Source organism: Lytechinus pictus, chromosome 15, assembly GCF_037042905.1.
Source record: "Lytechinus pictus isolate F3 Inbred chromosome 15, Lp3.0, whole genome shotgun sequence".
NCBI classification, from domain to species: Eukaryota; Metazoa; Echinodermata; class Echinoidea; order Temnopleuroida; family Toxopneustidae; genus Lytechinus; species Lytechinus pictus.
This window is the reverse complement of record NC_087259.1, coordinates 9,078,619-9,093,309: the sequence shown is the minus strand read 5'-3', so window position 1 is coordinate 9,093,309 and position 14,691 is coordinate 9,078,619. Positions and strand designations below refer to the sequence as shown.

Sequence of the window (14,691 nt, the reverse complement as noted above, 5' to 3'; positions counted from 1 at the left end):
GCTGAATATTGCTCACAGACAAATAAATACATTCTGAGGATATTGATGTTCTTTTTGTATGCACAAATTCTTAAACATGAAAATGTGAATGGCATTGATATTGCTTGAACAAATGTGTAGCTATACACCGCTCGCATGCCTACAAAAGTTCAGCATTCCAAATCCTCTGTTTACAGATGTGTTCATATTGATGATATTATGACTTTGTAAGTTGTAAAAACATCAGTTACCAAATGCCCTCCATACATGAATGCTTGAGAAATTGACTAGACACATGTATAAAGGAACATTGAAAATGTCCTTAATGCTGAAAATTTACAAATTCACAATGCCAAATGTGCAATGCTTTCGAGAAAAGATTAGTGATATCTTTGGAAAGTAGAATCTATATAAAATAGGCACCGGTGTCTTACTGTAGAACTTCATAGGAACTTGACTGATCAAAATAAATGGAGGTCCTCCTTACACAAGAGGTACATGTATATTGTCCAAAAGTGAGGTCCAGTTAGGATTAATTTTATTACAAACAGGTCACATGAATTAATCAACACCAAGGCCCGAATTCACAAAGGTAGTTTTGATGGTTTATGCAGATTTCCTGTATAAATTACACTTAATTTAGCGCGTATATAAAAAATGTCCAATGCTGATGTGCGCTTTTGTCACAGTGCGCCAAATTGACGCCTGTTACTACGGTTAGATATATTTCATTCATGAGTCCACTGTTTGAAGATGTTTCATAATGCTTCATAATAATTTCATACAAAAGACTTTGAATTGCATAAACAAATGAATATTTCAATAAATATTTTAAAGAATTATTTCTTTTGTTTACATTTGGTTGTTGTTGTTGTTTATGTTATTATGTATATTCTGTTGTCATTTGAGAATTGAATATCATATTTTTATATGTTATGTGTTCCTGGAAATTAAATATAGATAAAAATTTAATTGCCCACCATCCTTCCACTCCTAAATTTAACACTCATTAGCTTCAGACCAGTTCAGAAAAAAACTTAGTAAATTTTCTCTTTCCTAATATTGCTTGAAAATATGTCATCTATTTGGGAACTCAACATCAAATTCAACTTTTTTTACCTTTGCAACTATCTACCAACCCTTATCTTTTATGCTCTCTATGAAAATGGCTCTATATGAATGCAAATTATTCCAACTTATCTCATTGTACTTTTTTTATTTTCCTACATCATAACTATATAATTGTTATTACTATTTGTCATTTTGTATCATGATTACTACCTTTGTATCATACATTCATTTTATAATTACTATAGTTAGGGTAAAAATAAGCAAATTATCTCATGCCATTTCTATATATATTTAGACATTATATAAACTACTTTTATAAAAATGAAAATTTACAACGTAAAATACTACTTATACATGTAGTATATTTTCAGTCATGTTTTACATATTTTTTTTTATTCATGTAAATGCATACTGTAGTTAATATTTCATATGAGACCATACAATACTACTTTCATCTAAATAAGTGCTAAAATACAGAGATAAAAATCTAATTTGTACAAGTATATCTTTATTTCAAACGAATTGTTTTCTTAAATTATTCCAAAACATGCTACTCAATCCAAAAAAAAATCAGAACTGTCACTTAACCCTATTTTAACTGGGCTATTTCAGACAAAGCATTTACTAGGGGGGTTCAATCATACCCCCCTTCAAGTAAAATAAGGGTTAATATTTTCCAGGACTTAAATTTGGTTTCTGCTGCACATTACATATACAATATAATAAGTCGATGTCCTTCATTCAAAATATGAAAGAGCGAAAGTAAACACTACCTTTTAAACGTAAAGATGCAAACATTTCTTTTTTAACCTACTCTTTGGTACTGAAAGGTGCATATCATTAGGCAAAAGCTATGTGAGGAGTATGCAGTAAAAAATCTGATTTTAAAAGGATCGTTTCACCTTGTGAGGAGCTGATTTAAAAAAAAAATTATCAAACTAAGATGAAACATGTGTATGAATGCTTGATTTGTCCTCAAAACCCTGAAACAGACCACAATATATTATTGAAAACTCCCGGAGGGGCCAGTTCCATTGACAAGTGGATACCATGCGCGACCATGGGGTCTCGAAAAGCACCCTAAACACGTATTTTCCATATTCTGAAAATGACGCCCCTTAAGTATTGGCGTGTGAAACCCTACCCTTAACAAGTATTGGAAACAAAATGATACTATTGGCAAGTATTCCCTGAATTGAACCCCTGTACAGCGATATTTCAATTGTTATGTCACGGACGTCGGTTTTACCTTTACCTACATCATTGGGTTTAGTGCAGCCACACCTTGCGCAAATAGTACTCTAAACACGTAGTGTTGACTCTTGGTGCAAAACGTACATCCTTTATAAAACAAAATAGTCTTAATTTTTTATACCTTCGCAAATTTGACCCTAAACACGTAGCCTTCCTAGCGAAAATAGATACCTTTTTTCATTATTTTAGTGTTTTTGACACCCTTAGTACGTTACGTACGTAACGTGCCCTATCTTCAAAAAGACATCGTATTTACATGGTTATTTGGTCGCGCATGGTATCCACTCGTCAATGTAAGTGGCCCCCCTGGCTGAAAACTCTAATTTAGACACAAGTAGCAATTTATTAGCCTGATTTTGAGAACCGTCTCTAAGACGCATTCAGCATGTGCCCAGTTTTCCCAAATTCAAAAACTGTTAGCTGTGTTGAATCCCTTCTGCTGTGTGTATCTCCTATACACACACTATTATTAGCTGCACTGTGCATTCAGTGTACATGTAGCTTGTACACAATGTATGTATAATGTTAGGTCTGCTGGTTTCATCTAGAGTTTGTGTTAATTGTGGTGCACAGATTCGCTGTATACACATATTCACTGAACCAAACTCCCAATTATTTTCAAACTTTGGTTTACATCTCCAAAGTTTTAGAATAGTTCCTTTAGATATGATACTTTGAAACTTTTGGAATTGTATTTTTACACTATAAGCCTAATGTTTAGCCCATTTCCAAGAGCCAAAATGAGAAATTTCAAATCAGAACAAAGTGAAACGATCACCTTAAGTGAATTGAGAAAATCAAACGCAGCTTAACTTTCACCCAATCAGAAGTTCACATTCTGTTTTGTGTTCAAACACAAGCTTTTGTGCAACAGGCCCTGCAGGTCACTTCAAAGAAAAAGGCAAGAATTCCAATCCGCAGAAAAGGGGATTATGGTCACGAGACTCACCAGGTACGCTTCTAAGAAAGCTGCATCGCACCTAGCTAGAGAATTAGAGAATGGCCAGCAAAAGAAAACCAAGGAAGCATGTTTGCCAATCACTTCAGTGCTGGGCTCTTCAAACCTTGTATCCCCTAATTAAAATACTTTGAGGGCAGCTCAGAAAAGGATGGGTTTTAGCAACATGGAGTGGTGGCAACGTCATATTGTCTGAAAACAGTCTCCTAATTCCTGTAGAGCACTCTTTCTGGGCAAGAGATTGCTACTTGTCAAAAGCTCTTTAAAAATTCAAGCTATATCTGAGCTGTTCTAAAAGAAAATTTAATTCTGAAATACAGTGAAGCCCATCTGTAGTGACCACCCAAGGAAAGCACTTAATGTGGCCTTTGTAAACAAGTGACTGCTATTGACTGGCTCTTCTGCACACATTCTGCTCCAAGGTAATCACTTGAAGTGGTCACTATAGGCAGGTGGCTGCTTTGGAAGGATGTCTACTAACATAGGTTTGACTGTATGAAGTTTTATGACCCCAGCAACGATTATTTCATATAATAGATACTCCCTGGAGGACTTTGGCAAGTGAGTCAGCATCGGCTCCATCAGCTGCGGTAGGGTCAAAGTCCAAGGCAGGAGGACATTGGTGACCGAGGTTCCGCTGGGTTCTGTGGAGCGGAAGGGACGTAGCAGGCCTGATGGGAGGGGGACGGATTCTCCCTCATCACCTTCTCCTGGTCTCTCCTGATCCTCTCCACGAGGGCGTGCGTTGCCTCCTCCACGTCACTGAATATCGGGACACGCTCGCGGCTGGCGACGTCGGCAAGGTACTGGCGCCCTCTATTGTAGTCCTTGACGGCTCTTGGAGTAAGCTGGTGTTGGATAGAGAGAAGGTCATATAGAGGGTAAGACTCAATGGAAATGACACTGCTATGAAGATACTGGATTAAGTCTTTATTGAAATAATGGACTCTTAAAAAAAAAACATGTCATAGTTAATTGTTGAAAAAAAAAAATTGTTTACAATGAATGGAAACAGTAGGCCTATATATTCTCTGACATATCATCATAATACACCCTCCTGTAACTATTATGCTAAGACTACCCACTATTATTTTACAATAAAAAAAGAACAAACATCCATGGGGGAAAAAAGACCTAGTATTTCAGATGTCTGGGAAATCCTTTTCATTAAAGGACAAAACAATTTAATGATTGATACCTAGTCCAAATCTCATCACTCCGTTCCCTCGGAGAGAGGACATTAAGCCATCAGTCCTCTGGTTGCTTGCTTACAAACATTCATTGCTTTCTTAGCAATCAGGTAAAAAATCACCACCATCACCACTCTGCCTAAGATAGAGAATCCAATATACTGCCGTACTTTGGCAAAAGGAAGCAAGTTACAAAAGTATGATTTGTTGAAAATGAGCAATGTTTGTTCGTCATTTACATAAGCGTCAATGCCTTTAACAGCATATTTTCTTCAATATCTTTCCATAGAACGATTATTTCTTCCCCAAATTTTGCCTGAACGTGCAACATACAAAGGGTGTTTCAGAAACAACAATAACTCAAATTTGGCTGATGTGTCACTTGCTTCCTTTTGCCAAAGTTGGGCAGTATACCAATTGAAATTGATCTCGGCCGTCGATCGCGATGAAAATTGGCACGCCGTTTACCCATGGCATAATCTACAAAACTGTAAGATCAAATTTCGTGAAAAATCTCAATGTTAATTAATTATGCTAATTTATGCATAATATCAAAAGTTTGCTCTAATTAACTAAATGTAAATAATGCCCCTAAAATGCTAATTTTTGGTACACAGACTCTTCATGAGGATCTGATCAAATGTACTTTTTTTAAAAATTTAACATCACATTTATATTATTACGTATTTCTTTGTTTTACAACTTGTTTTTATTGTTTTTTAATGGAAATTGTTGGGAACTTAATTCTGACCCTTAACAAGATGGAATTAATTGATATAATCAGTAAAAGGAAAAACAATGATTCATTTATGAATTTTGGCTTCAAACACTATTTGCATTGGATTTGTACACTAATTCCCGTTTTTGAGCAATTTTGGGTCTGCATGAACTTACGAAATGTTGCGTAATTTTGGAACCACATATCCGGGGGTTGCAATTTCGCATAGGACTTAAAAAGTATAAAGTCAGCGAGCAACGCGGTAAAAAAAAATTGCGCAGTGGATTTATCGCGAAAAATTTCAAGGGGGCTGAATCAGCCCCCCCCCCCCCCCCCCCCCGTCTTCTCAGGGTAAAGGGTCCCAAAGCTACGCACCACCCATTTAGACTAGAGCCATTCTGGAAAAAGAGGCCTATATAAACTTTAAGAAGCATTTTGGGGTAAAAGTTGGAAACCGGACTATTTCACACAATTCAAATATGCTGAATCTGATAAGATTGGTTCCCAAGCTAATTTCTCATGTTTTGACCACCTAATTTGCATAAACAAAATGGCTGCCAAATTGACAATTCAAAATATTATTTCAACAATTTTCTTTAATTATATTCGTTTTCAAAGACATGAATACTGCAAAATCCTGCATTCATACGTGTACCTATAGGGAAAATTTGTTATTTTTGTTCGTGGCTAATTAATTATGCAAATTTATGCATATTTTGGATCAGTATGCTATAATTTTATAATTTCAGCTCAACTGTTTATATTTTTGGTACAAATAGCATTTGCATCATTACAAATAATTGTACGGCCCTTAGAATATAATATCACAGTGAATAATAATGTATTAGATTGTTTTTTAATTTCTTATGTATTTCTTTGTATTTTGTACCTTTTGTTTTGTACATGTTTTGTTATGGGATCTGTCAAAGTATTGATTATCAATGGCAGAAAATAATTAGCTTCAATGACTTAATTATGTAATCAATTTTTTAACATTCTTTATTCGTATATATCCATGGACATAAACAGATGCACCCACTCCCACACCCACATCTGCATACAAAAGTAAATTCCTGCAGGGAGGGCCTTCCCATTTCAAAGCACACTGGTGGTGATCCAACAAATTTCATTAACCTATCTGTATTCAAGCGAATGTCACTATTAATTGCTTAAATTTTGATTATAAAATGGTTTCTTGAATTATGATATCAATCAATTCATTCACATTTACAATTTTAGATGATGAATTATTGAATTTGAATCATGACAGTACTGTAATTCTCAACTCCTAATAGTCAATCAGTTGCATTTAATATCCTTTGGAGTAGTTATGTTCCCCGACCAACAGAATCTGATCACACATACATGTACATAAATTTAGTGTGTTTTTCTTTAGCAAAATGAAGTGAAAACAGTCTGCTGAAAATGAGATGTCCTGTGTGTTTCTCCATTATGCTTGTCAAATTGTCCCAATTCTCAGAACTGAACCCACATATAAACAATCTAATTTCTCATTTTGCCTATCAATTAGACCGTTTTCCATGGTTTAAAAGCCAGACTGTGATGTTTTGAAGTTCAACAACGAATAAGTCACTGCATGTCCTTTTAATAACAAATTTTGATCATTGGACTTCATTAACGGATTACATGTGCATCTCCATAATATATCTTTTCCAATGCAGTACTGCACCTGTCCTATCAAGGATTGCCGCTTCATCCAACTTAGAGGCATCCAGCTTCCCCCAGCTTGATATACACCTTTACCTTCGGGGTGTTGAATGATCAATGTCAGTTATCATTGATTTGGTGTTCCATTGGATTGCTTGATTGATGGCCGGGGCAGCCTCATATTATAAAAGTCATCTCTAATTGTTGAAATCAAACCAATGTACTACAAGTATTCTACGGAGGCAGTTCGTATCAAAGTCATCGTGTTTGTGTTCTTGAGATATGTCTGATTCTCATGTCACAGATCCATAGAGAAAACCAAAACTTTTGTCTTGAGAGAGAATCTGCTGTCTGACCAGATCTTGTTTCAGGTGTTAAATGCTCGGAGTGCACATTTTCAATGCCGCAGTGAATTGTGTAATGTCTCCTTGGCCATTTATCGAACTTCTAATATTCACACATCTTCATATCTTCATAAGATAGACTATCTCTAATTGATAACGAAGATATCTTTCAGAGGATGGTGGGTTCCTGACATGTTTGGTGTTCCTGTAGGTGATTATTAATCCACTTCTTTTGATTGGTATTTAACCCAACAGCATCCAATAGCTTACCCAGCTCTGATAGGCTGCATGCGAGTCTGAGATATCACCGTCAAAGTCTAGGTCGAGAATTTCTTCGATTGTAGAGCCAGGAGATCTCTTTCTATGAGGAAAGCAGTTGCCTAAGTTATGTTTAACTTGTCAACCGGTTTTGATACCACTAAACATGTCATTCTTCTTGGGAGACTGCAGTCTGTTTTGGAATTGATGATTCTGCACTCCAATAGCTTTCCTCTTACCTTGCCAACAGAGGACAGCTGTATTCATCACTGGCATGCAGTCTCCTGTGACTATACCCTTTCCTATGGAGTTCTTAGGGAGTCTGTCCTTGGTCCCTAGTTCTTTAAACTGTACATCACTCCTCTTGGCTCTATAATGTGGCAACATGGTCTTGGTATACACTTCTATGCTGATGACATCCAGCTGTACACCTCACTTTTGATCCAAAATTTAAAGATAGAGAGGTTCGTGCAGCTGTTGTTTTTGGTGCTGCGATTGAGGATTCGATGTTGGATGAAGGTCAACTCCTGGAGCTTAACGATAAAAAGCGAAGTATCTTGTTCTGTCATCTCCATATATGCGTAATTATTATGACTACAACTCCAGTTCTACTAGGTGAGGAAGCTATATATCTCCAGTATGCAAGGCTGGATATCTTGGCATAGTCTTTGATAGAACAATGAGCATGAAGAAACACACATTACATGCCTGCCAATCTGCATATTACCAGCTCCACAGAATTGCTGAGATCACTCATTGTCTTACATGTACATGAGGTGGTGCGGAAAATATCATCCATGACCGGATAACCTCTAGACTGGACTTCTGCAACTGTCTCCATGCTGGTTTACCTTCATCAGGCATCCCTAGCACTTTTCAACCATAGGACGCAGTGTGAAAATTTGTTCTGCATTGGGCAGTGACTGGGCTGGAAACCTTTTTGTTTTGCCCATGTTTTTACCATGGAGCTAATCAGTGTTTAGCCCCATTTTTATCATTTCCTCTTCTGTATTCAGTATCGTTCGTCAAAGAATATTCCAAGGCAAGGATTGGAAAGAAGCTGTGGTTTTCAGTTATCACTTTGATAGTTGAATTGGAGAAAATGTATCGTCGCCAAATAAATAAATAAATCGCTTATGACCAAAAAAATTAGTATGTGATCCAGTAATACAGACCCTTTGCATTTATTACAAATTGTTCTTGGTTAACTGCCATGATTGCAGTTCTGATGGAGCTGAATCAAAGATATAATTGGCTTGGGAACCGGTCTTATCGGATTCAGCACATTCAAATTACATGTAGGTTAAATAGACCGGTTTCCAACTTTTACCCCAAAATGCTTCTTGAACTCAAATTCTCCCCATATTGGTCTTGTCTAATTGTGCATACAATTTCATTGGCAAAATATCAATCTCTACACGGAGCCAGGACTGCATTGTGACAAATGATTCCTATTCATATCTTTTACAGAGGCTGCAATAAATCCCAAAATGCAGAGAAAACCCACAACTGACAGCAAGTTTGGAGAAATTGAGGCACAGGAAATATGATTTATTAACAAGATAAGTAGAGTGGTAGCTTTAGGACCCCTTCCAAATCTGGCGCCAAAATCAAGAGGTGTTTGGGAAACTCAGCAGGATTTTCGTTTTTAGTGAGTTTTGCAATATTCTCTTCTTGGGTTAGGATCTTTGAAATATTTTCTACAATTTAGAGTAAGACAATCTGTTCAAATATTAAAATTGTCAAAGTTTTTATCATTGTAAAACAAAGTGCATAACTTCCCCCCCCCCATCAAATACAAAGTCTTGTCACCCAATCAGCAATAACTTAGAAGAAACATAATCACCTCCTCTCCATTGACGACCACTCCATCTTTGAGGTCCTGTATACACAAAATCACATTCCGAGCTTGGCCAATATAGTGAGCGACCTGCAATTATAAAAGACAATCATAAGTAGGCTTGAGTCATACCAATTACCGATGCTGAACCCTGGCAGACCGATAAAATAAAATAAATTCATAAATTTACAGTGTCATAAAGTTTGACAATTAACCACTTCAAGATCTTATTTCCTAAAAGTGTCATATGATAAATACAAGCTACATGTATATACAAAGATCTTTCCCTTTCCTTGCTGTCTCCTCTATCTTTACATTACTATGTTACTTTGTATGTTTTCCAAAAGTTACACGTATCATGCAATACGATATAATATTGCACAGGTAGATCATGCAGATCAAAAGGTGTTTTTAATGCATTGCCAAAAAAAACCTAAAATCATTACTGATATCCCATTCTGAACACTAGCGTACCTAAGGGGGGGGGCAGACTGCCCCCCCTGACGGAGTCACAACTCATGCAAAGGACGTATCCCTGCCCCCCCTGACGAGTCAAAACTGAAGAGCCACAAGTGGCCCCCTCCCTTGAACTTGAAGACCTTTGGTTTTTTTTTGCTTGTCAATTTTTTTTCTGGTGCGAAATGTCCTTCACTTGCGGTTGAAGACCTTTTTTTTTTTTTGCTTGTCAAATTTTTTGGCGGACGAATTTGCCCCCCCTTTGGAAAATCCTAGGTACGCCACTGATTCTGAACCATTCAATATAACAAATATTTACCTCGACCATGGAAGCAGATGACCTGGATAGATTATTGATGACAAAGAAGAGGTAGTTACAGTTGTCCTTAGCTTGGGCCTCTAGAGGGAGATACCTGAGATTCCAGTTGGGTACAACTGGATCAAAATAGGTCATGCCATTTTTCCTGGAGGGTGGGAAAAAATAGCAGTTAAAGGGGAAGTTCACCCTGAAAAAAGTGAGGCGTAAAAAAAGCAGAAAAAATACTTTAAAAAAATTGGTGAAAGTTTGAGGAAAATCCATCAAAGATTAAGAAAGTTATTAGAATTCCAAGTTTTGGATTTGTGACGTCATAAACGAGCAGCAGCCCCATACTGTATAATGCATAAATATCAATTTTTTATGAAACAGGAGGGCCACCTTAATGCATAATGCGGACTTCAGTCATCTGCTTGTGGAGGACTCCGATCCACGATCTTTGGTTGGTAGGCAGATGCTTTACCAGCAGAGCTATCTCGCTTCTGTAAATTGCTATTCACATATTTACTTATTCATTCATTCACTCACCCATTCATTAATTTCTCTATCTACTTATTCATTCATCCATTATTTTTGTTTTTCTTTTTTAGTTTCATTCATTGACTTCTTTATTTATTATTAATTTATCCATTCATTCTTTCATTTATGCATTCATTCCTTAAACATTTTATTCATTATGGAACTTGATACAGGTGTTAATAAACTAGAATGCGTATTAAAGCCAAAGCATCGCTGCCCACTGAGCACAGATGCAGAGCACAGCCCAACCATCATAGACATTATACAAACCCACTGTCTCAAGATTCATGTAAGACACTATTCTTGACACTAGAATGAATTATGGCCTTTTCTAAGAACAACTCAAAATTTCAAGTTCAAGCATTTAATTCTCCTGTGCCAAATGGAAAGATACAATATAACAATATAAAAGATACACAAGGATTGAGGCATATTGGCAATAAATCTTCGCTAAAATCTATAGATTGATTGCACATGATAAAGAAAACATGAGTAATGAGGTATTTTAAAAAAAGAAGCAGCGCTTGTAAAAAAAATGTAGTGCCTCTGTGATTGAATACAATTTGTAAGCCATGAATTTAGAAAGATGTACGGCAATACACACCTAAGGATTGGAATGACGATCTTTTCCCTCCAATGACTATCCCGACAGGATCCACCGAGGAAGACATCTCGCTGGACCTCAACCTCCTCCTCCTCCTCGACATCGCCCCGCCCAAACTGACGGAAGAACCCTGGACGGTGACACGGGAAAGTAAACGTAGAAGATAAAGACTTCTGTATAAACAAATGCCATTTTTGGAGCACATTTCCAGAGCTGCCAACCTGTGCCGGCCACACAGAAACGTTGTTAGCCTACCAGAGCGCTAACAGCTAACAGTAAATCCAGTCACATCTTTCGGATTGTGAAGTCAAAACATTCATTTCAATGTGTAAGTAATGCATTGTTGTAACATTAGGCATTGCTTACACATTACCGCTTGTAACAGAGCCTCTGCTGGCGCACTGTTAGCGCTAACAGCATTTCTGTGTGGTCAGTACTGACAATTGCTCCACTGCAAATTCCACACATTAATGGAATTACCAACTTCAATCCTGGATTTAACACTATACCGTATCATAAACTTAACATAAAACCCTATCGCGACCCTAACCCTATATTTTAGACGGAATAAAGCCCGGATCAATTGTTACCGGAGCAAATGTTGTGTCACCTGAAGGCCAGCCTCGACTACAGCCCTGTTCAATACTCACTGTAAGTTGATTGGAAGAACTTTGAAAGGCCATTGCGGGCGGGTTGATAGAAAAGATACTCCGTCACAAGGCAACAGAACTCGTTGTAGTCAAATTCTGGTTTGTCCCCGGACTTGCTACAACTCCTGACGATCTGATCGTAGGCTGGGAAAGACAGGTCTTTCTGGGTCAATGACCTCATAGCTAGCAGCGCCTAGTTGAGAGAAATAAAGAGGTTTGAAGAACAAATTAAAATTTTGGATATTATAATACATATATAGGCATTTGCACATCTAGCCCATTTTAGTGCATGCAATATCATTACAAAATCAACAAACTTTAGTTTAATCTCATGGGGAAAAAACAGTGTCAATCTCCACTTTATGAAGTATCATACTAAATAAAATAAATATCGAATCATATTTGTAAAATATCCAAATGGAAAAACAAATAATGCAACAGCAACAGTACCATGTATAATAGTACCAAGACCATTTCGTTGTAAAATTAACACAACATTTTTTCTCCAAAACAAAGATTGTGTTGCCATTTAAAATCATTTTTCTCTTAAGTTCCTTACACATGTTGGGTTTCTACACTAACACTATGAAATAAGCTCAAATCTGAGGTATTGAACTTAGGACAAAATACAGTCATTCTGTCTTCGTTCTGACAGTTACAGAACAAATAAGAATCAAGAAAGCCGAACAAATATTGTCATACATTGGGCTGATCAACTTACATCTGTTAATGCTATGAGGCCAGTCTTTTGAGGATCATATGTCCTAAAAGTCTCTTTCAAGTTTCTAAAAATAAAAAACAAAACACAAAATTCATCAAATGTTGCAGAATTATCAATAAAGGATACAAAGTGGAATAAAGGCAAGGTTTTGACAGGAATATATTATAATAATAATAATAACGGTATATGTACCCAGAGTAGCCACTCCAGTTCTGATAACTGTTCTCCCAGCGGGCACTCCTACAATTATTACCCTGGCGTTAGCTTGACTACCTAGGCGCTCAAGCATCCGAGGGATTTCTTCCTACCAATCACCTCACATAGATTGAGTGCAGCACAATGTGGGTAAATTTTTTCAAGGAAAACACACCAAGGTTGGGAATCGAACCCACATCCCTCAGATTGAAAGACGAGAGTAACAAGAGAGGAAATATTGCATTCGCACATACACAAACAATAACATATATGAACACAAAATCATTTGGAATTTGAAAGACTCAAATTGTCTATTGAGGTATTCAAGTCGACTTTAGGAAAGTTGATTTTAAACAGGTATAAATGGATACCAACTGATCTAACCAGTTGGGCCCGTATTCTGAAGTCGGATTTAACTTAAACTCAGGTTTAAAGTTGTGGTTTAAGTATGGGAAGCCATAAGTATCAAAATTTTAAGGAGTTGTATGTTTCTTATGTTTACTGTGCTCTTTCTTGATTCATCGTTAGTGAATACAATCATATATTTATACTTCCTAGACAAGTATGAATGATTTGAGAGCCAAATGAGCTGAAGTATGATATCTTTACTGTTAGTGATTTATGTAACAATTGGCTATCCATACTTAAACCACAACTTTAAACCTGAGTTTAAGTTAAACCTGCCATCAGAATACAGGCCCAAGAGTTTCAGTGAAGACATCAGTTGCTAGCACTGGCGTAAATCCAAGCTGGTAACCGATTGTTTGGGGGGGGAGGGGTTAACTATTGTTGCATCCCCCCTCTTGAATAGTATGACGTCATCGATTTACACCCATGGTTGCAAGCACACATACATGTACGGTGCAATCCCTTGCACCTCAGGGCCCCGTTGCATAAAAGTTACTATTATGGTAACTTTGCTATCCAGTGGTAACTTCCATGGTTACATTTATCAATAGCCAATCAAAACCAAGGATTCCATGCAAGATACCATTGCATGGCAAAGCTACCATATTGGTCACTTTTATTCAATGGCGCCCAGATCTTACCTAGAAGCACTTTTCTAAAACAAAATACCATATAAAATTACTAAAAGCAAACTCATTTCCTTGTGACCTTAGAAAATACAATAACTGCTATTGATAAAGTTAAAAAAATTAAATTCAGCAGTTAGCTCCACATTAAAAATTTTAGCTCCAAATTAGATCTGCCATTCTTTCCTGTTGAACATAGGGCTCTGTCACATCTTTCCGTGCAAGACTTGTGTGTGACTTGTGGGTGACTATTTTTGCTACCCGTAGGTTGCCTGCATCGACAGTATCTGGCACGTATCTCATACGCGGCACAGTCGCCCACGGGAGTGCTCTCAAATCTGATTTGCCTGCAGAAAAGTTTTTAACATAATCAAATTTTATTGCAGGTGAACTGTGGGTGATTGCCTGCATGTAACACTGTGACAGGGCATATACCATTGATATAAAGCCACTTACATCAGTCTCAGTCCGATTCTGACATCCGGGTACTTGACTGGCTGGGCCCCGTCGCTCAGGCCCAACTCCGGGATCGGCACGCCCTGGTTCAGCACCTTCGCCGTGCAATGGAGCGCCGTGTCCAGGTCGTCAAAGATCGGCAAACACTGTCTCTCCACCAGGTCGCAGAGGAAGGCATGGGCCGTCCCCATGTCGGCCAGTTCCCTGTCGGGGTCATAGGGGTCATCATCATTACTGAGGTCAAAGGTTAAGGCAGCGGAGGAGGTGGAAGAAGTAGTGCTGTGATGGAGGCATGAAAGTTAGTTTTGGGTGCTGTGTTTTCTATTCTAGTTACCATGGCGACAAAACAGATCAAAGCAAATAATAGTTGGTTACCGTGCACGGTGAAATAGAGCATAAGAAACAAAATAGATAGAAGTACAGAAATGGGAAAATAAATTGTTAGCAAAACACATTGATC

The 14,691-nt window shown here is 37.4% G+C and overlaps 1 protein-coding gene across 2 annotated transcripts in view; it reads right to left on the bottom strand.

Annotated features, from left to right (window-relative positions):
- Nucleotides 1-1,538: 1,538 nt before the first annotated feature.
- The window catches only part of LOC129277716 (uncharacterized), a 31,491-nt gene continuing 18,338 nt past the window's right edge, over nt 1,539-14,691 (bottom strand). The window contains exons 8-14 of one of the 2 annotated variants that reach the window (XM_054913865.2): nt 14,232-14,435; nt 12,547-12,610; nt 11,826-12,018; nt 11,176-11,305; nt 10,056-10,200; nt 9,287-9,370; nt 1,539-4,110 (exon numbers count right to left, since the gene is read on the bottom strand). In XM_054913865.2, coding sequence (XP_054769840.2) covers nt 3,859-4,110; nt 9,287-9,370; nt 10,056-10,200; nt 11,176-11,305; nt 11,826-12,018; nt 12,547-12,610; nt 14,232-14,435 — 1,072 coding nt within the window. In that variant the 3' untranslated portion in view covers nt 1,539-3,858. Of the gene's footprint in view, nt 4,111-9,286; nt 9,371-10,055; nt 10,201-11,175; nt 11,306-11,825; nt 12,019-12,546; nt 12,611-14,231; nt 14,511-14,691 lie in introns of both variants that reach the window. The other variant, XM_054913864.2, reaches the window with a different exon arrangement.